General features: G+C 38.3%; 1 protein-coding gene and 1 long non-coding RNA gene across 2 annotated transcripts; both read right to left on the bottom strand.

The window, feature by feature from the left end:
* Positions 1 to 878: 878 nt before the first annotated feature.
* On the bottom strand, positions 879 to 6,924 carry LOC147321392 (uncharacterized). The gene is made up of 8 exons (XM_086305228.1): positions 6,873 to 6,924; positions 4,207 to 4,394; positions 3,723 to 3,854; positions 3,455 to 3,526; positions 3,017 to 3,085; positions 2,580 to 2,799; positions 2,371 to 2,461; positions 879 to 1,996 (listed from the first exon to the last, which is right to left on the bottom strand). Exons 1-7 carry the CDS (start codon positions 6,922 to 6,924, stop codon positions 2,394 to 2,396), a joined length of 801 nt encoding a protein of 266 aa, XP_086161354.1. The 3' UTR covers positions 879 to 1,996; positions 2,371 to 2,393.
* Positions 6,925 to 15,170: 8,246 nt separating this feature from the next.
* On the bottom strand, positions 15,171 to 16,565 carry LOC147321391 (uncharacterized). The gene is made up of 2 exons (XR_015130937.1): positions 16,274 to 16,565; positions 15,171 to 15,439 (listed from the first exon to the last, which is right to left on the bottom strand). It is a non-coding gene; the product is annotated as an uncharacterized LOC147321391 (long non-coding RNA).
* Positions 16,566 to 27,504: the final 10,939 nt, after the last annotated feature.

Here is a 27,504-nt window from a genome sequence, read left to right as displayed (position 1 = left end):
GAAATCTGAGCGAAGGACGAATTTCCTACCCTCAAACAAGTCCAACTCATTTCAGAACGGTAATAGGTGAGAAAGAAATTCTTTAATTGTGAGCGTCAGGAGTGTCTGAAGATATACCGGGACAAGCCTCATGTCTTAAAGTCGCTTCGTTAAGGAGATATGATGATTCGAATATGCCTCTCATTACAGAAATCCAGCGATGATTTTGAACAAGCTCTCCGTTGACTTTATATGGAGAGTTTTGAGACCTTGTGTTGGTCTGAGGAGGTTTGCCAAGATTCTATAAATCCCACAACAATGATAGTGACATTTTCTGAAAGCCAGCAAAAATACCTACATTTTGATGTATAATTTGTGGAAATTGAGTGAAAATTGAGCAAGTAGCAAGAAGTTGTTCGGACATGAAGAGAAGACTGCAAAAGCTTCAGTGGCACACTGGAAGCCAAGAGCATAGCAACCATAACAACGCATGTATTTTGTGAAAAATCACAATTGTGCAACTCAAAACTTTAAGAGGCATAAAAGTAAAACGGTAAAATATTTGAAAAAGCTGAATCATACCTGAATAGCCCAATAATTTGTGAACATTTTAAAGTTTGAATGGTTTTTCTAGGCGAAAGTATGAGGAAGTAGTTAAGTTTCAAAAACAAGCAAAATTTAGCAGAATTGCGGAAGTTTTCCATTCATTTCAATGGGACAAATTAAAGGAAAAAAGCTTAATATTTTAAAAAGTATAATAGCAAAAAATAGCAAAAGTCATAGCCCGCATTAGCAGAAATAGTAGTATAGTTTAAAATTTGAACGGCGAAAATCGGCTGAAAATTGTGGGACTAGTTAAGTGCCAAAGAAGTACAAAAATTGGCAACTAGAATAATAAAGAACTAGAAAGCGAAAATTTCTGAAGAAATTTTAAGTGTGCCTATGCTACTGCCAATGAGTGTAGTTTGCTTTTAATGTGGTGCAATAAGTGCAGGTTGCCATTTATAACAATAGGGGGGAGCAATATGCAACATGAGCATAGTTTGCTATTTATACCACAAGAGGGAGGGAAATTGAATACAGCTGATTTTCAAGTTAAAGAAAAGTAAGCTGTATTGTGATCTCTGCTATATGCAGTGCAGCATACAGAGATGAGAGAAAGATGCTCCAGTTACACCATTACAAAAGAAGTTAATCGATATAAAATAAATTATGTTTAAGTCTGAGGTGTTCAAGAGAAGTTACAATTTAGATTTTACAGTTTTGAGTCGTTTAAAGTGAACAGTTTAACAGATTGTAAACCAAAGTAAGTTTTCTTGGTAGAAAAAAAAAAGCCCATTAAGCGGTATTCAATTTGTATTTCAAAGGTATTTTAATGTGAAAAGGGAAAATTATGCAAATTATGAAATTTCCCCTTGTGTCACTAATAAAGGTATCTTATTGTATTCAAACTATATTTTGTACAAATACCATTTACAATAATGTATTCCATTTAAACATGATATTTAGATTGTGGTAAACAGCAAAGCAATATAAAATAAGGAAAAAGGAAACCATTCAAGTAACTTTATATTATGAACCGAAGAGTAAGGAAAAGTATAAATGAAAAGCATACAAGCATTAATGTATATAGATAAACCCAACAATCATATGACCCCCTATGAGCAAGCACTTTGGCGACAGTGGGAAGGAAAAACTCCCTTTTGACAGGAAGAAACCTCCGGCAGAACCAGGCTCAGGGAGGGGCAGCCATCTGCCGCGACCGGTTGGGGTGAGATGCAAACAAATCAAAAACTGTCCACAGAGCTACAGGGGGCACACTGGGATCGCAACAGCAGCCATAGAGGGAGACAGATTAGGATGTTCTTTCCAGTACTGAAGTAGGTCGCTTTTCTTATGTGTGCGTTTTTCTCTGAGAGGTAGGTCTCCACTTTAGTTTCTTCTCATGAGGCATTCACGGATACTTCTGGATAAGGGTCATTTGGAAGCAAGAGGTTGGCTGACTTTGCAAAAACAGCTAGAAAACAGATAAAAGCAAAACACAATTTAAAACAAAACAAGAGACATCACAAAGCGCAGGTTTCAGTTAGCGAACTGGCAAGTCATGATGATCTAATAAATATTTGCAAAAATAAATGTAACTTTAGAACTAAATTACCCAAAACTAAATTAAAAAGGAAGTAAAAGAGAGAAATTTGTTTAATACTGGTGTCTTTTGATTAAGTAAGTTGCCATGTGAGGTAAAACCACACGTGGCTGTAATTTGGTGGCCTGTATATAGTTCCAATCAAAGCGTATAGTTGGCTTAAATGGGTTTAATACTGGTGTCTTTTGATCACTTGACTGTATATAAACCTGTTGAACAAAAGGTGCATTTTAATTTCACTATACCTGCCCATCCTTGTAGCTGGTTTCTAGAAGAGTGGCACAGTTTCAACATCAGTGTAGAGCTTCTCCACTGCCTTCACTGGACAGAACACATCTGAGGAGTTATGAATGAATGGATGACTTAATGAATGGATGAGATTATAGTTTGTTTCAAACACTATCAATACCAAATGTTACAATATAAAGAAAGAAACAAAAAAAATACAAATGACCTGTTATGGCAGGGATCCCATCAGGTGCAGTTGCAGTCTTTCTGTTCACGTTTCTGGTCAGCTCTTCAATGGATGACAGCACATCAGCAGTCTTATCTATGAGCTCCCACTGGTGAGCTGTCAGTGTTGCTGGTAGAGCGTGCTCAGTCGCAAAGACATGAAGATCACGTTTTTGTTGCAGTAGGCTTCGCACCACGTAGAGGCTGGTGTTCTGTTGTGTCTGCGTATAAGAGAACATGATTGACTTTATTTTTCAACAAATTCGGTTCAGAGTGTATAGGAATTAATAAAATAGAAGTACATTAAAGAACAAAGGGGATACAACAAAATTCTTGCTTTCATAATGCTAACATGTAACCATATGTCTTTAACATTTAATGGTAATGTAACTGTCCACTATAAATCCTTAATGGAGGAAGACGTTTTTTTAAATTTACCTTGCTGCCTGGAGGACATAAGGAGGTGGGTCTATTCTCCGTTACCAAGGACAACCTGGCTGGTGCTGTCTGCCAACCCAGGAAAAACAGTATATAATGTTAAGACATTAAGTGACCTGACACATTAATTTCACTCTAAAATGCAATGCATGGCATGAACTGGTATGCCAGTTGGGTAACAGATCGTTTTTCTAGTGGACGTGTGTCTGAAATCTGATGAGAGGTTATGTACAGTTAGTCAAAATTATAAAACCTACTAACAGATTTGAAACAGAATGGAATATTTGATACTGAACAGTAGTGGTTACTAAACTTACAGAGCAATAAAAAAGAAAATCCCTGCTGTTTGCATAATGCTGAGATGTAACCATGAATATGTCTATAACATGTAATTGTCTGTTGTAAATTCTTAATAGAGGAATATTTTTTGATATTTACCTTGATACCTGGGGAACATAAGGAGGTGGGTCTATCCTGTGTTTCCAAGGATAACCTTGCTGGTGCTATCTGCTAAAAGGGTATAGAAGACATTAAGTGACCTGACACATTCATTTCATTTAAATGCTCTGCATACCATGCACTGTTATGCCAGTTGTGTGACATTATAACAAACAATCCTAAACTGTATGGGTAGGTGTTCTTAACTGTCTCAAACGTGTTTCGAAAACTGTTCAACTGTCTGTGATCACTACTATATCTTCTTTACCTGGTCAGATGGAAAACTACTGACTGCCTCATCTTGGTTGTGGCCAGTGAGCATTGGGACAGCAGGATCGACCAGGTCAAGTGGTTTCCAGCGCTTCTTTTGTGCCTGGGATCTTTTATTTTTTCTCGGCATCTGGTAGAATGTCAGCAGAAAAACAGAATATTAATTGTTGGCATTTCAAGCATGTGATCAGACCCAGCTTTCATTTTAAGTCAAGCATAATAACCAGGTAGCTGCATTGGTAGCCAAAAGACTTTACAATGCAGTAAATCGACAAACAGTAAATGAATCAAAAATTCTGATGTATACCAGCAATTTTTTATTTTAACCCTCTGATACACAAGATAACTACAAGAACCAAAAAATAATAATAAATCTCTCTTTTCTTTAAATAGACATATTGATAGTGTCACTGCCCGGTCTTAAGGCTTTGTTAAGTAAAGTTCCATAACAGTTTGTATATTGTAATTGGGAAAGTGATTACCTTGAAAGTTGGGAGGCAGATTTGTTGACCACGACAACTACTCCATTTTGGTGTACAGTAATTGGGAAAGTAATTACCTTGCAAAGCTGGGAGGCAGTGTTGTTGCTGGGGCGCTGGTAGAATGCCAGCAGCAAGCAAACCCAGATGTTCACAGCTCCTACTTAACACCTTAAACTTTCCAAACAAATCTTACAAGAACATTTGGCAAAGTGATTGGCTTGCACACCTAGGAGACAGTCTTGTTGCCCACAACAGTTTTGTTATAGAGTAATTGGAAAATTGGGTACCTTGCAAGGCTTACAGGCAGTCTCGTAGCTGGGAGGCGGTCTTGTTGCTGGGGCTCTGGCAAAGTGCCAGCAGCAAGCAGACCCAGATGGTCACAGCTCCTATTTAACACCTTAAACTTTGCAAACAAATCTCACAAGAACAATTAGCAAACTGATTGGCTTGTAAAGCTGAAATGTAGCCTTGTACTGTATGGTTGAAATGTCCCACTGAGAGACAAAGAGGAACTTTACTCCCTTCCAAACAGTAAAGTTCCTCTTTGTCTCTTTGTTTTAATTACAAACAACGGCTCTGGAATAAAATGGCATCCAGCGCTAAACACACCAATTTTCTAGATATCAGCTGAACACACACATAGAAAATATAAGGGGGGCACTTACCTTGGCTGAAGCAAGAGTTGAGGTGTTAAAGGCTGCTGTAGTTAACGCCTTATAAAAACAGAAAAAGAGGTGTGAAACGCGGCTACAACGAAGCTATTGTTTTGGACGCGGCGACAGTCGCCACTTAAAAGTTTTAATTACAAACGATACCTCTGGAATAAAGTGACATCCAAGTGCTAACCACACCATCATTTTGTAGATATCAGCGTCCAGACACAGAAAATCACTTTCAAAGTCATTTTCAAGCCGGAGAGGCTTACCTATGCTCAATATCCGCTAGCTAGTCACCACCGAGACAAAGGGCGTGAAATGCGATCGCCAAGATACACATACAAAAAAAAAATCACTTCGCTTCTTAAAAGTTTTAATTACAAACGATACCTCTGGAATAAAGTGACATCCAAGTGCTAACCACACCATCATTTTGTAGATATCAGCGTCCAGACACAGAAAATCACTTTCAAAGTCATTTTCAAGCCGGAGAGGCTTACCTATGCTCAATATCCGCTAGCTAGCCACCACCGAGACAAAGGGCGTGAAATGCGATCGCCAAGATACACATACAAAAAAAAAATATCACTTTGCTTCTTAAAAGTTTTAATTACAAACGATACCTCTGGAATAAAGTGACATCCAAGTGCTAACCACACCATCATTTTGTAGATATCAGCGTCCAGACACAGAAAATCACTTTCAAAGTCATTTTCAAGCCGGAGAGGCTTACCTATGCTCAATATCCGCTAGCTAGCCACCACCGAGACAAAGGGCGTGAAATGCGATCGCCAAGATACACATACAAAAAAAAAATATCACTTCGCTTCTTAAAAGTTTTAATTACAAACGATACCTCTGGAATAAAGTGACATCCAAGTGCTAACCACACCATCATTTTGTAGATATCAGCGTCCAGACACAGAAAATCACTTTCAAAGTCATTTTCAAGCCGGAGAGGCTTACCTATGCTCAATATCCGCTAGCTAGCCACCACCGAGACAAAGGGCGTGAAATGCGATCGCCAAGATACACATACAAAAAAAAAAATCACTTCGCTTCTTAAAAGTTTTAATTACAAACGATACCTCTGGAATAAAGTTACATCCAAGTGCTAACCACACCATCATTTTGTAGATACCTCATTTGTAGATACCATCATTTTGTAGACCTCGGCTGAATACCCGCTAACTAGCTTTAGCATCGGGCCGAACATGACCACGACAAAGAATCACCCAGACACATTAAAAAATCACTTTCAAAGCTAAATTTCAAACCGGAGAGAGAGAGATACACTTACCTTGTCAAACCTTACACTGTTGTTCCGAATACTTCAGAAAATGACGTTCAAATGTCAATTTCAAAACGGAGGAGAGGTGGACAGATGCATGCGGGTCCAGCATACGCTACGGTGTCTTCTAAGGTCAATTTCAAACTGGAGGAGGGGCGGACTGACGCGCGCCGTTGATAGTGTCATCATTACGTTAATCCGAATAGGCCGCACCACTCCCGGCATACCACTAGAATAAAGGAATTATCGGCCCATATTAACGAAAAATAAGTCCAGTGTGAAACAGTCGCTTGGCGAGCGATCGGGTGGTTTAGCGAGTGTCAGCCTCTTAAGTTTAAGACAAGCCCGGCTGCTTTTTAAGCGACGCGGCGCTAGCTACCCAGCTAGCGTCAGTACACAGGAACTACTTCCGGTAGTTATACAAAATAAAAGCGTCCCCCATTATAATCCGCTATAATGCTCTTATTGTGAAGGGCAAGCGGGACGCCATACTTCCGCTGTGCGCGCCGTTGATATATACCTTGGCTTTACATTAATTGTGAGAAAACAAAACAAACAAATAACTCACCGTTGAGTCGATTGTGAGGTAGTGTAAAGACGAATGAATCGGCTGGGTTATTGCACGCTGTCAACTGGTCTGTAGTGTAGGATTTGTCGATATCTGACAAGTAGGCCAACCACAGGGACACAGCGGCCGCCTCGCATTACTCCTGACATACCACTAGAGTGAGCCAGCACACCACAAATGAAGTTTTCTTGTTCTCCATTCATTTCAATGGGAAAAAACTTGAATTAAAATATTCATATTTAAAAAACTATAGAAGTAATAAACACCAAAAGTCATAGCAACTCATTCCAGCTCCAGCCGCACACAATGATATATCATATGTGAACCTTGTCTCAAAACTGTGGGGCGAGTTAAGGTCCAAAATTTCAGGCGGAAAAAGAATAATAACTAGAAAAATTTGCATTTCCTCCGAAAATGCAGTGTGGATGCTTAAAGCTGAAGCTGTATGCAAAAAGTAGCTGAAAAAGCTGAAAAGTTGCAGAAATTGTAAAAACTTTGCAGAAGCAAAGGAACATTGCTAAAATGTAATAATTTAGCAGAACTGCAATATCTTAGAGGAAACATAATACTTGGCAGAAATACAATAGCATAGCAGAACTTAGCAGAAATATTGTAACTTACCAGAAACATAACTTCTCAAAAATACAAGAATTTAGGAGAAATAGTATAAGATAACAGAAAGAATAAAGGCACAAATCCTATAAAAAGCAGAAATACTATATTAGGCACAAATCCTATAAAAAGAATAAATACTATAATTTAGCAGAAATACTATGTTAGGCACAAATCTTATGAAAAGCAGAAATAGTATGATTTAGCAGAAATACTGTATTTAGCACAAGTACCGAAAAGTACCAGAAATACTATGATTTAGCAGAATAGTAATAACTTACAAAATTACAAATATGGAGGCATATTGAAACAGAAATGCAGAGAGGGACACACAAACACAGGCTCTAATCCAGTCAACCAGTCTAACTATATTCAATTTAAATCCTACAATGACATGCTGCCAAATAAGGGTAGGGTTCTCTCTCTCCCACTAAACACACACACACACACACACACACACACACAGAGGGAGAGAGCTGCCGAATTTAAATCCACCAATCAGAGTGGCTGTTTACGTTTTCCCGCCAAAAAAGGTGCATCTTTTTACACACGCAGCACAGAGAGGCACAGGATTATTGCAGTCTATTTCTCATAGTGACGACTCCCCTCAAACAAATGACCATAATTTCCTAACCGTAGGGGCTAGAGCGGTCATTCTTACACCGTTTTGTTCAGAAGAGATGGGGGAATCTTCCAGTGTTTACAATTTATCATTAAAATATGAATTATTAAAGATATTTGACTTCTAATGCACCATAACTGAGTAGAGCGAAGCAAAAACTGCCTTGACTTGCCCTCAAACAACGCTTTGTAACTTGAAATCTGTTTGGAGTATCGATATCATTCTTTCACCGTAAGAGACAGCAGGCTTTGGTGAACAGTCATGGAAATTTTCAGGTCTCTCTGGAAATCCAAAAAAAAAGTTATGACGAGAGAAAAAAGTGGTTCATTTCCAGGGTTTGAAATCTGAAGAAATCTGAGCGAGGGACGAATTTCCTACCCTCAAACAAGTCCAACTCATTTCAGAACGGTAATAGGTGAGAAAGAAATTCTTGAATTGTGAGCGTCAAGAGTGTCTGAAGATATGCCGGGACAAGCCTCATGTCTTAAAGTCGCTTCGTTAAGGCGATATGACGATTCGAATATGCCTCTCATTACAGAAATGCAGCGGTGATTTTGAACAAGCTCTCCATTGACTTTCTATGGAGAGTTTTGAGACCTTGTGTTGGTCTGAGGAGATTTGCCAAAATTCTATAAATCCCACAACAATGATAGTGACATTTTCGGAAAGACAGCAAAAATACCTACGTTTTGATGTATAATTTGTGGAAGTTGAGTGAAGATTGAGCAAGTAGCAAGAAGTTGTTTGGACACTAGAAAAATTTGCATTTCCTGCGAAAATGCAGTGTGGATGCTTAAAGCTGAAGCTGTATGCAAAAGGTAGCTGAAAAAGCTGAAAAGTTGCAGAAATTGTAAAAACTTTGCAGAAGCAAAAGAAGTTTGCTAAAATGGAATAACTTAGCAGAACTGCAATATCTTAGAGGAAACATAATACTTGGCAGAAATACAATAGCATAGCAGAATTTAGCAGAAATATTGTAACTTACCAGAAACATGATAACTTCTCAAAAATACAAGAATTTAGGAGAAATAGTATAAGATAACAGAAAGAATATATTTAGCCAAAAATACTTAAACATTACAGAAACACTATGATTTAGAAAAATAGTACAACAGAGCAGAAATATTGTGATTTACCAGAGACACTGTGATGAACTATGAATATTGTAATTTTAAATTAAGACTATGTTTTAGCACAAATATTATAATTTGGCAGAAATACTATAATTGAGCAGAAATACTATATTAAGCACAAATCCTATAAAAAGCAGAAATGGTATGATTAAGCATAAATACTACATTTAGTAGAAATACTTTGTTTTAGCACAAATCCCATAAAAAGCAGAAATACTGTACTATGATTTAGTAGAAAGACTATAATTAATCAGAAATACTTAATTTAGCAGAAATACTATATTAAGCACAAATCTTATAAAAAGCAGAAGTAGTATATTAAGCACAAATCTTATAAAATAGCAGAAATAGTGTGATTTAGCACAATAGTAATAAGTTAAACAGAAAAATTGGAAAAGCAAAATGGACAGCTGAAAAAATGCTGAACATGCTGAGGTTCCCTCAAATATACTTGTTAAATGACAAAAATCAGCAAAAAAATTTATGACTGCCACACAATTACAAATATGTACACATGAGGAAACACACATGCACAGAGAGACACACACACAAGATCCAATTCAGTCAACCAGTCTAAATATATTGAATTTGAATCTTACAATGGGATCATCCCATTAAAAGGCTTTCTCTCTCTCTCTCTCTCTGTCACACACACACACACACACACACACACACACACACACACACACACACACACACACACACACACACACACAGGGAGAGAGAAGTAAGTTTCTAGGTCAGCCTGGGAGCTGGTGAATTTGAATCCACCAATCAGAGAGGCTGTGCACTTTTCCCCACCAAAACAGGTGCATCTGTTTACACACGCAGCAGCACAGAGAGACACAGGATTTTTGCAGTCTATTTCTCATAGTGACGACTCCCCTCAAACAAATGACCGTAATTTCCTAACCGTAGGGGCTAGAACGGTCATTCTTACACCGTTTTGTTCAGAAGAGATGGGGGAATCTTCAAGTGTTGACAATTTAATATTAAAATATGAATTTTTAGAGATATATGACATGGATGACTTGTTGACTTAGAAGCCACGAATTCCCCAATATGCAAATTTGAATGCCTGAGACCACATATGTGATTGGCTGGCTGGGAAGCCGTGCAGGCCCTGATTTGTGGATTTGAATTCCTCAGCCCTCAGATATGATTGGCTGGCTTAGAAGCCATGAAGGCCCCAATATGCAAATTTGAATGCCTCAGGACACATATATGATTGGCTGGGAAGCCGTGCAGGCCCTGATTTGAAAATTTGAATGTCTCAGTCCTCACAGAGGATTGGCTGCCTGGGGACCTGGCAGAAATATATAGAAATACTATTATTAAGCATACATACTATATTTAGTAGAAATACTATGTTTTAGCACAAATACTATAAAAAGCAGAAATACTATAATTTAGCAGAAATACTATATTAAGCACAAATCCTATAAAAAGCAGAAATAGGATGATTAAGCATAAACACTACATTTAGTAGAAATACTATGTTTGAGCAAAAATCCTATAAAAAGCAGAAATACTATATTAGGCACAAATCCCATAAAAAGCAGAAATAGTATGATTAAGCATAAATACTACATTTAGTAGAAATACTATGTTTTAGCACAAATAGTATAAAAAGCAGAAATATTGTAATTTAGCAGAAATACTATATTAGGCACAAATCTTATAAAATAGCAGAAATAGTATTATTTAGCACAATAGTAATAAGTTAAACAGAAAAATTGGAAAAGCAAAATGGACAGCTGAAAAAATGCTGAACATGCTGAGGGTCCCTCAAATATACTTGTTAAATGAAAAAATCAGCAAAAAAATGCACAGGGAGAGAGAAGTAAGTTTCTAGGTCAGCCTGGGAGCTGCTGAATTTGAATCCACCAATCAGAGAGCCTGTGTACTTTTTCCCGCCAAAACATGTGCCTCTTTTTACACACGCAGCACAGAGAGGCACAGGATTATTGCAGCCTATTTCTCATAGTGACGACTCCCCTCAAACAAATGACCATAATTTCCAAACCGTAGGGGCTAGAGCGGTCATTCTTACACCGTTTTGTTCAGAAGAGATGGGGGAATCTTCCAGTGTTTACAATTTATCATTAAAATATGAATTATTAAAGATATTTGACTTGTAATGCACCATAACTGAGTAGAGCGAAGCAAAAACTGCCTTGACTTGCCCTCAAACAACGCTTTGTGACTTGAAATCTATTTGGAGTATCGATATCATTCTTTCACCGTAAGAGACAGCAGGCTTTGGTGAACAATCATGGAAATTTTCAGGTCTCTGTGGAAATCCAACAAAAAGTTATGACGAGAGAAAAAAGTGGTTCATTTCCACAGTTTGAAATCTGAAGAAATCTGAGCGAAGGACGAATTTCCTACCCTCAAACAAGTCCAACTCATTTCAGAACGGTAATAGGTGAGAAAGAAATTCTTGAATTGTGAGCGTCAGGGGTGTCTGAAGATATTCGGGGACAAGCCTCATGTCTTAACTTTGCTTCGTTAAGGAGATATGACGATTCGAATATGCCTCTCATTACAGAAATCCAGCGGTGATTTTGAACAAGCTCTCCATTCACTTTATATGGAGAGTTTTCTGACCTTGTGTTAGTCTGAGGAGATTTGCAAAAATTCTATAAATCCCACAACAATGATGGTGACATTTTCTGAAAGCCAGCAAAAATACCTACGTTTTGATGTATAATTTGTGGAAGTTGAGTGAAAATTGAGCAAGTAGCAGGAAGTTGTTCGGACATGAAGTGAAAATTGCAAAACCTTCAGTGGCACACTGGAAGCCAAGAGCATATCAACCATAACAACACATGTATTTTGTGAAAAATCACAATTTTGCAACTCAAAACTGTAAGAGGCATAAAAGTAAAACAGTAAAAGATTTGAAAAAGCTGAATCATACCTGAATAGCCCAATAATTTGTGAACATTTTAAAGTTTGAATGGTTGTTCTAGGTGAAAATATGAGGAAGTAGTTAAGTTTCAAAAACAAGCAAATTTTAGCAGAATTGCTGAAGTTTCCCATTCATTTCAATGGGACAAATTAAAGGAAAAAAGTGGAATATTTTAAAAAGTATAATAGTTAAAAATACCAAAAGATATAGCAGGAATTAGCAAAAATAGCTGAATAGTTTAAAGTTTGAACGGTGAAAATAGCACAAAAACTGTGGAAGTAGTTAAACGGCGAAAAGTGTACGGAAGTCCTAAGAATAATAAAGAATAAAGAGAAACAGGAACTCAATAGTGTGGATGCTTAAAGCATCCACACAATAAAGAATAAAGAGAAACAGGAACTCAATAGTGTGGATGCTTAAAGCATCCACACAATAATAATAAAGAATAAAGAGAAACAGGAACTCAATAGTGTGGATGCTTAAAGCATCCACACAATGAAGAGAAGACTGCAAAACCTTCAGTGGCAGACTGGAAGCCAAGTGCATAGCAACCATAACAACGCATGTATTTTGTGAAAAATCACAATTTTGCAACTGAAAACTTTAAGAGGCATAAAGGTAAAACGGTAAAAGATTTGAAAAAGCTGAATCATACCTGAATAGCCCAATAATTTGAGAACATTTTAAAGTTTGAATGGTTGTTCTACGTGAAAATAGGAGGAAGTAGTTAAGTTTCAGAAACAAGCAAATTTTAGCAGAATTGCAGAAGTTTCCCATTCATTTCAATGGGACAAATTAAGCTTAATATTTTAAAAAGTATAATAGTGAAAAATACCAAAAGACATAGCAGGAATTAGCAGAAATAGCAGAATATTTTAAAATTTGAACGGTGAAAATCGGCTGAAAATTGTGGAAGTAGTTAAGTGCCAAAAAGTGTACGGAAGTCCCAAGAGGAACTCAATAGTGTGGATGCTTAAAGCATCCACACAATAACTAGAAAAATTTGCATTTCCTGCGAAAATGCAGTGTGGATGCTTTAAAGCTGAAGCTGTATGCAAAAAGTAGCTGAAAAAGCTGAAAAGTTGCAGAAATTGTAAAAACTTTGCAGAAGCAAAGGAACTTTGCTAAAATGTAATAACTTAGCAGAACTGCAATATCTTAGAGGAAACATAATACTTGGCAGAAATACAATAGCATAGCAGAACTTAGCAGAAATATTGTAACTTACCAGAAACATGACAACTTCTCAAAAAATACAAGAATTTAGGAGAAATAGTATAAGATAACAGAAAGAATATATTTAGCCAAAAATACTTACGGTGTGTTCACACCGAACGCGATGGACGCGAATAAAACGCCCCAAACGCCCCTAATTTGACGCGTGTACATTCGCGTCTCAACGCGTGTCCAAGAAAAATCCATCGCGCGTCAAAATATGATATTTTGACGCGCGTGAACCGGAAATGTGGGAGGAATGTGGGAGGGAGTTGTGCCAGACCGGTATCTTTGCAAGATGGCAGCTATCGAGCTAGCGCTTGAAGAGAGAGTCTCCCTTCTCTATGTACTGTGGAGAGCAGAGCAGCAGCGTAAAAGACGTCCTCGCCGTACCTGGGTCCATCAGGTCCTCCAGAGGCATGAGCAGTTTGGTGAGTTTCACCACTTGCTCCAGGAGCTGCGCCTGGATGACGGCCGATTCCAGCGCTATCACCGTCGGCCAGTTTGAGGACCTGCTTTCCCTCGTCGGTCCCAGCATTGCCCGCCTAGACACCAACTACAAATGCTGTCGGTGTTTACTGAAAGCAAACTGTGGTACAGAGAGGACTCTTTATAATATTTCTAGTGATACTCAGAAGGTCTCATCAAGTCCCGATTTAATTCGATTTATGCTGTTATCAGTGTTTGAATGATAGCATGGCTGTGGTGTCACATCAATGTATGCGCTCGGTGTTTGCTGATATCAAACTGTAGCATTAGGACCACTGAGTTAACCTTTGTAGTGATACTCACTCCTTTTTATTTAGACCTGGTTTAATTCTGGGATAGTTGAATATTTGTATATAATCCCTGCAGCTGTCAGACTCTATAGCAGGGGTCACAGCCTTTATTAAAACAGAGTTAGATAAAACTGTGAACAGTTTGGTTCATCTCTAGTTACATGGTTCTATCTTGATAAGCTATGTCTTATCACAGATTAATTTTTCAAAAATATTAATGATTTAAGCAAGGAAAGGGCTACATGTCAACATACAACTCTTTATTTCTATTAATGTCTTACTTCATTCCTACCTGATTGACATGTTTAGGAATTGTGAGTGATTGGCTCACTGTAGTGGCAAAAGTTGCTACCAATCAAATTATGATATGTTAAAGTTAAAACAAAACACAACTGTTTTAGATATTATCTAATATACATTTTGTAATTATCCTTATAATTACAAAATGTTTTATGTAAGATTTAAGTTTTGTGATTTATATCTGACATCACAAAAGTATTTTGGAATTTGAATAATGTATTTTGTAACTGCAGTACACATAATACTGATTTTGAACAATTTTGTCCAGGTTCTTTGTCACCGGGGACTCCTTCAGGACCATCGCGTTCAGTTTCAGAGTCGGTGTGTCCACGGTGAGCCAGATCACCCCCAAGGCAGCGACGTCCATCTGGGACTGTCTAGTGGACGACTTCATGGCTGTGCCTTCACCTGGAGACTGGCGCTCCATCACAGAGGGATTCCAGGAGCGCTGGAACTTTCCTCTGTGCTGTGCAGCTCTGGATGGGAAGCACATCCAGACAAAGGCACCCCATATATCATATAGGAGACATACACATTGATATACACTAAATATTCATTTCATTTCTTTTTTGTGGTGCCCAAATTGATGCACCTGCTTGATTTTGTTTAAACAATTATTGCACACTTTCTGTAAATCCAGTAAACTTCTTTTCACTTCTCAAATATCACTGTGTGTGTCTCCTGTATGATATTTAACTGACATTTTTTATTGTAACAACCAACAATTTATACAGGAAAATAATGTCTATTAACAAGGTTGCCCAAACTTCTGCATCCCACTGTATCAGTATATTTTGTCATTAGTATAATATGAAATAAATTCTACATGTGTCAAGTCGTGTGCCAACATTTGCTGTGTAGTAGAACTGAGACATTAGTCATTATAAACATTTATTTGAAATAATATTAAAAGTCTCAAACAGAAAAACATTAAACATAAATATATAAAATATAAGAATTTACAGAGAGACAGGAATAAAAAGGACCAGCTGCTCTCCAGAGCAGGAACAAGGCTGAGGAGGAAATGCTCCATTGGAGACTGGTGTGGCCTCTTCAGGGACTCCAGGATGGCCAGCTCCACCGCCGATGGACCGTCCTGGGACCCGTCCCTCATCTGCCTCGGAGCCGTCCTCCTCTGTGGGCCTGTAAAACAGCACAAAACACAAAGAAATGAGAAGGCTGCTACTAGATTTTAATTTCAACATTGAAAAAAAAAAAAACAATAACAGGATATAATCAGATTGGTTGTAGATATTTAGTAAAGGTGATCACAAGGGAATCCCACCGACTAAAAAGGTATCAGTGCTTGCTGTACATATCTGTGGGTGCAGCAGCAGGAGCTCAGGGACTGGGGATGCTCTGCTGCAGAATCAGTTGGTTCTATCAATACAGTATTAAATGTTAACAGGTTCGATATAATAATCGTAGAGTAGACAGTGGTCCCTCATTTATTGCAGGGGTTCTCAGAATAACTAGCCCCTGGTCACAGTTCTCACAATTGATTCTCAAAGTGCAAACCTTTGTAGATTGCAAAACGTAAAAGTATTATTATGCCGCGGTTTGTCTTCATCTGCCCGCCACTTTCGTGCGCCTTTTTCCCTCACGGTGCAGGTGTCTATTTCCGAATGAGGCTCATAGTTATGGGTGTTTTTGTGCTGTTTTTTCTATTGGACGCGATGGTTATCAAAACCAAACGTGATAAATTTGGCAAGCGCAGGAGATTTGTCAATCAGGCTGCAGAATGCAATGCTGTACTGTGCAATAAAAAATCAGCGAAAAAGCAAAGCAGTGACGGATGAACAGCGGGACCACTGTGTGCTGTTTATTAATAAACAATAAAATATATTCCTAAATGATAACATGCATAAAAGCAGAACGGTATTTGTACGTCAGTGGGAAAATAGCGGTGGCTTGCTAGCTTTTGTGCTGCTTCCCCGGGTCAGTGAAAACTTTCAAAAGAGAAATGAATGAACTTACCAGGTTGCCCGATCTCTTCACATATCTTCCTCCAAGCTCGGTCCTTTTTATTCCTGTCTCGGTACTGAAAGCAGCTGGTGTTGTACAGCTCCGAGTTGTTTGCTACCGCATTGATTAGCCTTCCCCTCCATTGAAGTATGAAAGGCTTTGGCTGGATCTGCCCCTTTGACCTAGTTAACAGCCACGTCACCAGGCTCCTGATTGGTTGTCGCGGCGCGATTTGACGCTGGAGTTCAGATTTTTCCAACTCGAGCGGTAGACGCGAAACGCGCGTATGCACAAAATGCAACACAAAAACTCACGTGCGTGGTTTTATTCGCGAGTCAAACGCGCCAGACGCGCTACACTGACGCGCGTTTCACGCGTTTTGGCGTTTTCGCGACGCAAATCTGCTTCCGAATTTTCGCGGGACCCGCAATCGCGCGTCATCGCGCCTTTCCATTGACTTTACATGTAAACCTGACGCTCTATTCGCGTCCATCGCGTTCGGTGTGAACACACCGTTAAACATTACAGAAACACTATGATTTAGAAAAATAGTACAACATAGCAGAAATACTGTGTTTTACCAGAGACACTGTGATGAACTATGAATATTGTAATTTTAAATTAATACTATGTTTTAGCACAAATACTATAATTTGGCAGAAATACTATCATTTGGCAGAAATACTATGATTCAGCACAAATACTCTGGTTTAGCACAAATATTATAAGATAGCAGAAATACAATTATATAGCAGAAATGCTATATTTAGAAAGAAAAATATAATATAGTAGAAATAGTATGATTTAGCAGAAATACTACAATATAGCATAATAACAATGATTTAGAACAAATACTATGATTGAGCAGAATAGTTATAACTTAAGTGAAAATACTGGAAAACTAAAGTGACAAGCTGAGAAAAAAACAGAACATGCTTAAGCTGTCTCAAAACTAATTATTGTTCAACTGTGGGGAAAAAAAGAAATACAAATAAATAAATACAGAAATGTAAAGAGAGAGACACACACACAGGGTCTATGCCAGTCAAACAATGAGATGCTGCCCTAAAGAGGGTCTTTCTCTCTCTCTCTCTCTGTCTCTCTGTCTCTCTCTGCCTCTGTCTCTCACACACACACACACAGGGAGAGAAGCAAGTTTCTAGGTCAGTCAAGCAGCCTGGGAGCTGATAAATTTGAATCCACCAATCAGAGAGGCTGTGTACTTTTCCCGCCAAAACAGGTGCACACACGCAGCACAGAGACAGGATTTTTGTAGTCTATTTCTCATAGTGAGGATTCCCCTCAAACAAATGACCATAATTTCCTAACCGTAGGGGCTAGAACGGTCATTCTTACACCGTTTTGTTCAGAAGAGATGGGGGAATCGTCAAGTGTTGACAATTTATCATTAAAATATGAATTTTTTGAGATATATGACATGGATGACGGGTTGGTTTAGAAGCCACGAAGGCCCCAATATGCAAATTTGAATGCCTCAGCCCACATATATGATTGGCTGGCTGGGAAGCCGTGGAGGCCCTGATATGTAAATTTGAATGTCTCAGGCCTCACAGAGGATTGGCTGCCTGGCGACCTGGCAGTAATATATGGAAATAGTATGATTAAGCATAAATACTACATTTAGTAGAAATACTATATTTTAGCACAAATACTATAAAAAGCAGAATTACTAAAATTTAGCAGATATACTATATTAAGCACAAATCTTATAAAAAGCAGAAATAGTATGATTAAGCATAAATACTACATTTAGTAGAAATACTATGTTTTAGCACAAATACTATAAAAAGCAGAAATACTATATTAAGCAATATAAATATCCTATAAAAATCCTATAAAAAGCAAAAATACTATACTGTGATTTGGTAGAAAAACTATAATTATTCAGAAATACTATATTTGGCAGAAATACTATATTTAGCACAAATCTTATAAAATAGCAGAAATAGTATGATTCAGCACAATAGTAATATCTTATACAGAAAAATTGGAAAAGCAAAATGGACAGCTGAAAAAATGCTGAACATGCTGAGGGTCCCTCAAATATGCTTGTTAAATGAAAAAAATCGGCAAAAAAAAATATAACAGAGACACACACACAAGATCCAATTCAGTCAACCACTCTAAATATATTGAATTTGAATCTTACAATGAGATCATCCCATTAAAAGACTTTCTCTCTCTCTCTCGCTCTCTGTCACACACACACACACACACACACACACACACACACACACACACACACACACACACACACAGAGGGAGAGAGAAGTAAGTTTCTAGCTCAGTCAAGCAGCCTGGGAGCTGCTGAATTTGAATCCACCAATCAGAGAGCCTGTGCACTTTTTCCCGCCAAAACAGGTGCACGCAGCACAGAGAGACACAGGATTTTTGCAGTCTATTTCTCATAATGACGACTCCCCTCAAACAAATGACCATAATTTCCTAACCGTAGGGGCTAGAACAGTCATTCTTACACCGTTTTGTTCAGAAGAGATGGGGGAATCTTAAAGTGTTGACAATTTATCATTAAAATATGAATTATTAAAGATATTTGACTTCTAATGCACCATAACTGAGTAGAGCAAAGCAAAAACTGCCTTGACTTGCCCTCAAACAACGCTTTCTAACTCTAAATCTATTTGGAGTATCAATATCATTCTTTCACCGTAAGAGACAGCAGGCTTTGGTGAACAATCATGGAAATTTTCAGGTCTCTGTGGAAATCCATTAAAAAGATATGACGAGAGAAATAAGTGGTTCATTTCCAGAGTTTGAAATCTGAAGAAATCTGAGCGAAGGACGAATTTCCTACCGTCAAACAAGTCTAACTCATTTCAGAACGGTAATAGGTGAGAAAATAATTCTTGAATTGTGAGCGTCAGGAGTGTCTGAAGATATACTGGGACAAGCCTTATGTCTTAACTTTGCTTCATTAAGGAGATATGACGATTCGAATATGCCTCTCATTACAGAAATCAAGCGGTGATTTTGAACAAACTCTCCATTGACTTTCTATGGAGAGTTTTGCGACTTTGTGTTGGTCTGAGGAGATTTGCCAAAATTCTATAAATCCCACAACAATGATAGTGACATTTTCGGAAAGCCAGCAAAAATACCTACGTTTTGATGTATAATTTGTGGAAGTTGAGTGAAAATTGAGCAAGTAGCAAGAAGTTGTTCGGACATGAAGAGAAGACTGCAAAACCTTCAGTGGCACACTGGAAGCCAAGTGCATAGCAACCATAACAACGCATGTATTTTGTGAAAAATCACAATTTTGCAAGTGAAAACTTTAAGAGGCATAAAAGTAAAACGGTAAAAGATTTGAAAAAGCTGATTTATACCTGAATAGCCAAATAATTTGAGAACATTTTAAAGTTTGAATGGTTGTTCTACGTGAAAATATGAGGAAGTAGTTAAGTTTCAAAAACAAGAAAATTTTAGCAGAATTGCAGAAGTTTCCCATTCATTTCAATGGGACAAATTAAGCTTAATATTTTAAAAAGTATAATAGTGAAAAATACAAAAAGACATAGCACACAATAGCAGAAATAGCAGAATAGTTTAAAATTTGAACGGTGAAAATCGGCTGAAAATTGCGGAAGTAGTTAAGTGCCAAAAAGTGTACAGAAGTATCAAGAGGAACTCAATAGTGTGGATGCTTAAAGCATCCACACAATAATAATAAATCCGAGCAATAGTAATAAGTGTGCCTTCGCATAGACACACTTAATAAAGAGAAACAGGAACTCAATAGTGTGGATGCTTAAAGCATCCACACAATAATAATAATAAAGAATAAAGAGAAACAGGAACTCAATAGTGTGGATGCTTAAAGCATCCACACAATAATAATAAAGTATAAAGAATAAAGAGAAACAGGAACTCAATAGTGTGGATGCTTAAAGCATCCACACAATAAATCCGAGCAATAGTAATAAGTGTGCCTTTTGGCATAGGCACACTTAATAAGAATAATAAATCCGAGCAATAGTAATAAGTGTGCCTTTTGGCATAGGCACACTTAATAATAAATCCGAGCAATAGTAATAAGTGTGCCTTTTGGCATAGGCACACTTAATTACCAGATTATTACATTCTTTTTTCTTTCTATAAATTTTCTTTCTTTCTATTACAAGCTGTATTTTCATATTATTACCCCCCGTTTTGGGGATCTTATTATCCTATTTTATAAATATCAGGGTAATATTCCCCAACAACCACTTTTGCCACCATGATATTACTTGGATATTAAGTGGTTATTATTTTGGCAATTTCATGGTAATAACTTAGTAATTACCACATTATTAACTTCTCTTTGTTAAATTACTATTAATAAAGGTATTTTAAAACTGAAACTAATCTGTCACACTGGAGTGCATTTTTGAACCTTTGCAGACTGCCCACGTCATGTAATTAGGAAGTAATCCAATCCCTCGGTGCAAATTACTATTACCTGGTTCAGTCCTAGCTGACTGCCTATAAAGTGATGTGTCACACAAGGTGTCATGCAAGAAACATCTCATGATGGGTAGGGTTAGAAAAATTCCTCAACTACTGAAGGTTCCAGTGAGCACTAGTGCGGCCATAATCCAGAAGTGGAAAAAAATTAATTTCACCATAAAACGGAAACTACAAGGTGCTCCCTGCAAGAATGGTCTCTAACAGATTCAACAGCATCATGAACTACATGTTCTACCTTGTGATTGATGCAATGAATAACGATCAGGTTAGGGCTGACTATCATTCATTTCATTTTAGGGCTGCACTGTGAATTATGAATCTAACTAACCATGCATTTATGCATAACATTAACTCCAAGGCACTTTTTAACTGCAGGTTGTTTCAGAAAGTTGCTCTGCATAATTCTAAAATCAGAACCTGCAAATTTCACCTTTCCAGAGAACTCTGATATCGATAATCAGCATGAAACTGATGGTGACAATAATATTTCTAGGCAATTTTTGTAACGCTCCAATAAAGTATAAAATAAAGCTGTAGGCCCATCAGGGGATAAAAATTTATTGAAGGACATTGAAGAACAACAGAAAGAAAGGAAGGTTGGAGATATGGGTCATTTCATTACTTTGCTGAGGGATAAAAAGGTACAATTACCAAATTGTTTTGCAGACCTGCCCTTTTTCTGTCTTTTTTCCTCATGCTGTGTGTCTCTGCCACCCTTCTGATCCTCCTGTTCTTATTATCCAGCTCCATCAAGGTGTTGGCACTTTCTTCCATCCAGCGTGAATGTGAAAGGTCAGGCCAGTGATCAAGCCAGTAATTAGACAGACCTGGAAAGAAAAACTAGATCACTGCATGTCACCCTCTTCAAATGAACAGCCAGCCATGTCTCCTTCCTACGAAGCGACAGATTAAGTCTGTGCCTCTTTTCATCTAAAAGGGAAACAAGAAGAGAACACAGTGAGGTGGCTCACCTCCCTTTATGCCTTAATCCACAGCTATTGGCTTCTAAGCCTATTAGTGTCTGGAAACTTTAATACAGAAGCTAAGAGACCCCTGGGAGATAAGAGGTGAGAATAGTTTTTTAATGTTTGTACATTTTTATGCTTTAATAAAACAATCTAATACAACAAACTGACTTTGGCTGTTCTAATGTTAAGATGACTGTTTAGCTGAAAATGTAATCTTTAAGTTGGATGAGTATTAAACTGTAAGAGCAACAGACTAGACTCTCCTTCAACTGTTGTCTAGAGCTGATTATTAAATATGTACAAACAGCAGCATGTCTTGTGTCTCTCTCCACATCTGTAAAGGCAGCAACACCAAACTGAAAAAGCGTGCACTTCAATAACCATTCAATAATGGTGGATTAAACACAGTTTTAACTGAAGATGAATTACAGAGTATTGAAAATACCCTCACAGTATTTTTTTTTTGACTGCCTGTAAAATCAGTTGCAGTTTTTAGCCGAAATTTCTGTTTGTAACTAACAGAGCTGATGTCCACACACGAAAAGAAAAACGATTAAAACACCAATAATCTGCTGAAACCAACTATGGACATATGGCAGCTTAAGCCAGAATTTATGTTTAATTTTTCCATGGATTAATTTTTCAGCACCAGCCAAAAACAAACAAACAAACAAACAAACAAAAACAAATATATAAATTAAAAAAAATCCCCCTCTCACCCCTAGGACTGTGGCCTACTGGACAGGGATCTCAGATGTTGTTCCTGGAATCTGCTGGAACCACTTGCCTAACTTGGGGGTAACTGCACTGAGTGCTCTGATTACCACTGAAACCACTGTTGTCTTCACCTTCGCGTTTCTTCTTCCACAGGATCTTAGCTCAGTCATTCTCGACCACCCTAGGGAGTAGATCCCATTTTGACCTCAGGACTTCCAGGCCATACTCTGCACAGATATACCTGTATACTGTGCCGGCCACTTGGTTATGGTGTTCTTATATAGTGTTTTTCTACTCTATCTGGGCACTTAAAGCCCTTTACACTTCCCTCTTTCAACTATGCTCTTTCTACATAAGTGCTTTCTATCTAATATTCACACACATTCATACTCAGATGGATGCATCAGAGAGAAACATGGGTTTACTATCTTGCCCAAGGATACTTGGCATGCAGACTAGAGCAGACAGGGGATTGGCAGGTGACCTGCTCTGCCACCTGACATGACAGTGGCCTCCATCTTCCATAAATGAAAAAAACTATAAGTATTGAAGGCCTTAGCTCTCTGACTAGTCTAGACAAGACACATGGCCTTAAATCAGGGTAGAAGGGCCTTAATCTAGTCTAGACTACTCAGTGAGCGTCAAAAAACCCGGAGATCTCTGACAGAGCTCCAACACTGCTCTGTGGAGAGAGTGCAATGCTGGAAAGACTACGACCTTTCAGAAAGACTACCACTCCTGCATCATTCCACCAATAAAGCCTCTGTGATAGAGGTGCCAGAGGGAAGTCACTCATCAGTAAAAGGCACATGCCTTTGGCAAACACCAGAGTTTGCTAAAATTAGCTCAATTAGTTAATTAGTTACTGCAGGAATATCTTAAAGGTTTAAAGAACTGCATGACCTCTAACTCTCTGTTTATTATCAGGAAGTCCTAAAAACTCCCTGAAAGCCTTCAGCTAATCCAAAATGCTGCAGCAAGAGTCCTGACAGGGACTAGAAAGAGAGAGCAGATTTCTCCTGTTTTGGCTTCCTGTTAAATCCAGAATTCAAAATCCTGCTCCTCACATACAAGGTCTTAAATAATCAGGCCCATCTTATCTTAATGACCTTGTAGTACCATATCACCCTATTAGAGCACTTCGCTCTCGCTCTGCAGGCCTACTTGTTGTTCCTAGAGTATTTAAAAGTAGAATGGGAGGCAGAGCCTTCAGTTTTCAGGCCCCTCTTCTGTGGAACCAGCTTCCAGTTTGGATTCAGGAGACAGACACTATCTCTACTTTCAAGATTAGGCTTAAAACTTTCCTTTTTGCTAAAGCATATAGTTAGGGCTGCACCAGACGACCCTGAATCCGCCCTTAGTGACAATGCAATAGGCCTACACTCCCATGATGCATTGAATGTTTCATGTGTACATACTTTTTTTTCCCCTCACTGTTTTATACATTATGTCTTGAATAGTTTTTACGATTTCAGAGAATATTTCCTTAGAAGAAAAAAAGTACTGAGTCTAGAGACAGTTGAATAAAAATGGAAATTACACACAGAGTATGTATTTTTACATTACTGAAAAAATTCAACCAGCTTTATAGACAGTGTTAAATTGATCGTGCCTTTTTAGAGTAGGGCTCCATAGAGTAAATTAGCCTTTATACTTGTAGTGTCTCATGCCCACCTTAAGTGATTGTGGTGGGCTGGGCTCGCGGCAACAGTCGACATGGGATTATTACTCCTAACTGGTAGAGTGTGTTCGAGAAGTGTGCTTTTGGTATTCGGCTAGCGAGTTGCTAATTGTGGATTTCTTTCTTCCTCCAGGAGTGTCGGATGGAGAAGCAAGTTGGGGAGCACATGCACTCACGGAGCCTCAGCACGGAGAACACGGGGAGCAAAGGACGAGCACTGTTTGAAAATTGCACTTTTGGAGTGAATTGCTGGACTCACCTGTTTTGTTTCACTGTAAATAAACGCACTGTTTTGCTTTTGAGGAGAACCGCGCCTGGATCTCTCTTTTCCGTGGCACTAAACATTTTGTAAAAACTTCAAATACTTATTTCTTAAATCCAGCTTCACAGTCAGTGTTAAATTTACAACGTTTTTTGAGACCAGGGCTCCAAAGTCTAAATTAGTCTCTATATATGTAGTACTTCATGTCCACTTTAAGCTATGGAACGAGTTTCTTCTGCTTTTTCCTCTTATATGGCCGTTCCTCTTTCAAAACGACTTGTGAATTTAATACCAATCTCCTTTTTCCAGTGTATTTGGCAACATTTTCCAGTTAAATCTTTCCCAAACTTTGTCTTTTGTTTTTGTTCTTTGTTTTTTTGATACACGTGATAAAGTTAGTTAATGTAATATTTCTTATATCTTTTGACTTTAGGGTGCTGCTCTTTTCTCAGCATCCTATCCACTCATTCTGATTGATCATCACCTGGCCTCTACAAGAACAGATTATTGTCCTGGCTCTGCTCTTTAAACGATAATGTTCCAACCGAACGTCTGTGGTGGTGGTGTTGTTGTTGCAGTGATGGGGAGCAATCTTCATTGAAAGGCCAGTGTCAACCGTGGCTGAGGCAATCAATACAGAGAGAGCTCACTTGAAGGTCACACACTAATGAGAATACCCTAATAGCGAATATTCATCTTATGAGTGCTTACCTCAGGGATCAGGTTATCAATTAAACATGTACATAGACATGTGGCACCCACACACTTATAGTGCATCTCAAAAATGGAAAATTGTAGCTCAGGGAAATAAAAACCACTATCCGAAACTATTTAAATATGTCCAAATATTTCCAACTTCTGAAAAACAAATATTAATTTATGAACTCCCTAATAGGCTTTGATAGTGGCCTTCAGTTCATCTTTATTTTTGGGTCATATGTTTCACATCTTCTTTTTGATGCAAATCGATAGATTTTTGGATGGGCCATTGAAACTCTGTAATAAGATGGTCATCAAACAATTCAATAGTATTAGCAGTGTGGATAGTTTCCAAGTCCTCATGGGCCAAATACAATAATCTTAGTGTTACCTGGATTTAGAAGCAGGAAATTAGAAGACATCCAGGTCTTTAAGTCTTTAAGATATTCCTACATTTTATCAGATGTAGGAATAGATAGAGGACAGATACAGGGAGTGCAGAATTATTAGGCAAGTTGTATTTTTGAGGGATAATTTTATTATTGAACAACAACCATGTTCTCAATGAACCCAAAAAACTCATTAATATCAAAGCTGAATGTTTTTGGAAGTAGTTTTTAGTTTGTTTTTAGTTTTAGCTATTTTAGGGGGATATCTGTGTGTGCAGGTGACCATTACTGTGCATAATTATTAGGCAACTTAAGAAAAAACAAATATATACCCATTTCAATTATTTATTTTTACCAGTGAAACCAATATAACATCTCCACATTCACAAATATACATTTCTGACATTCAAAAACAAAACAAAAACAAATCAGCGACCAATATAGCCACCTTTCTTTGCAAGGACACTCAAAAGCCTGCCATCCATGGATTCTGTCAGTGTTTTGATCTGTTCACCATCAACATTGCGTGCAGCAGCAACCACAGCCTCCCAGACACTGTTCAGAGAGGTGTACTGTTTTCCCTCCTTGTAAATCTCACATTTGATGATGGACCACAGGTTCTCAATGGGGTTCAGATCAGGTGAACAAGGAGGCCATGTCATTAGTTTTTCTTCTTTTATACCCTTTCTTGCCAGCCACGCTGTGGAGTACTTGGACGCGTGTGATGGAGCATTGTCCTGCATGAAAATCATGTTTTTCTTGAAGGATGCAGACTTCTTCCTGTACCACTGCTTGAAGAAGGTGTCTTCCAGAAACTGGCAGTAGGACTGGGAGTTGAGCTTGACTCCATCCTCAACCCGAAAAGGCCCCACAAGCTCATCTTTGATGATACCAGCCCAAACCAGTACTCCACCTCCACCTTGCTGGCATCTGAGTCGGACTGGAGCTCTCTGCCTTTACCAATCCAGCCACGGGCCCATCCATCTGGCCCATCAAGACTCACTCTCATTTCATCGGTCCATAAAACCTTAGAAAAACCAGTCTTGAGATATTTCTTGGCCCAGTCTTGATGTTTCAGCTTGTGTGTCTTGTTCAGTGGTGGTCGTCTTTCAGCCTTTCTTACCTTGGCCATGTCTCTGAGTATTGCACACCTTGTGCTTTTGGGCACTCCAGTGATGTTGCAGCTCTGAAATATGGCCAAACTGGTGGCAAGTGGCATCTTGGCAGCTGCACGCTTGACTTTTCTCAGTTCATGGGCAGTTATTTTGCGCCTTGGTTTTTCCACACGCTTCTTGCGACCCTGTTGACTATTTTGAATGAAACGCTTGATTGTTCGATGATCACGCTTCAGAAGCTTTGCAATTTTGAGACTGCTGCATCCCTCTGCAAGATATCTCACTATTTTTGACTTTTCTGAGCCTGTCAAGTCCTTCTTTTGACCCATTTTGCCAAAGGAAAGGACGTTGCCTAATAATTATGCACACCTGATATAGGGTGTTGATGTCATTAGACCACACCCCTTCTCATTACAGAGATGCACATCACCTAATATGCTTAATTGGTAGTAGGCTTTCGAGCCTATAGAGCTTGGAGTAAGACAACATGCATGAAGAGGATGATGTGGACAAAATACTCATTTGCCTAATAATTCTGCACTCCCTGTAGAGCTGAGTATCATCTGCATAGCAATGCCAATCTATGCTATACCTTTAAATAAAATTCGCGAAGCAAAGCATGTAAAATATAAACAATATTGGTCCTAGCATGGATCCCTGTGGAATTCCATCATTAACCTTTGTTTGTGGAGAGGACTCCCCATTTACGTGACTCCACTGTCAGAAGATCATTTGTAACCTTCACTAAAGCTGTTTCTGTGATGTAATGAGTCCTGAAACCTGACTGAATCTCCTAAAATAAGCCATTCGTCTACAGATGATAAGGTAGCTGTTTTAAAACCACTCTTTCAATGATGAAAGGAAGGTTGAAGATTTGCTTATGATTAGTTAAGACAGCTGGGCCAAGTGATGGCTTTTTAAGTA

The sequence above is a fragment of the Aulonocara sp. 'chitande type north' Nkhata Bay genome, linkage group LG9 (assembly GCF_057382095.1).
Source record: "Aulonocara sp. 'chitande type north' Nkhata Bay isolate Kocher_YH1m ecotype deep benthic linkage group LG9, A_spYH_male_GT1.1, whole genome shotgun sequence".
Taxonomy (NCBI): Eukaryota; Metazoa; Chordata; class Actinopteri; order Cichliformes; family Cichlidae; genus Aulonocara; species Aulonocara sp. 'chitande type north' Nkhata Bay.
The sequence above is the reverse complement of the archived record's forward strand: the minus strand, read 5'-3'. Positions and strand labels throughout refer to the sequence as shown.

What these genes read in the sequence shown, in the direction of transcription:
- LOC147321392 (XM_086305228.1), bottom strand. Translation starts at nt 6,924, where the DNA reads ATGAATGGAGAACAAGAAAACTTCATTTGTGGTGTGCTGGCTCACTCT. An exon ending in TATGTTCCCCAGGTATCAAG is followed by an intron (nt 3,086 to 3,454) that starts GTAAATATCAAA and finishes CTGGGTTGGCAG; the next exon opens with ACAGCACCAGCCAGGTTGTC. An exon ending in TGGGATCCCTGCCATAACAG is followed by an intron (nt 2,462 to 2,579) that starts GTCATTTGTATT and finishes ATAACTCCTCAG; the next exon opens with ATGTGTTCTGTCCAGTGAAG.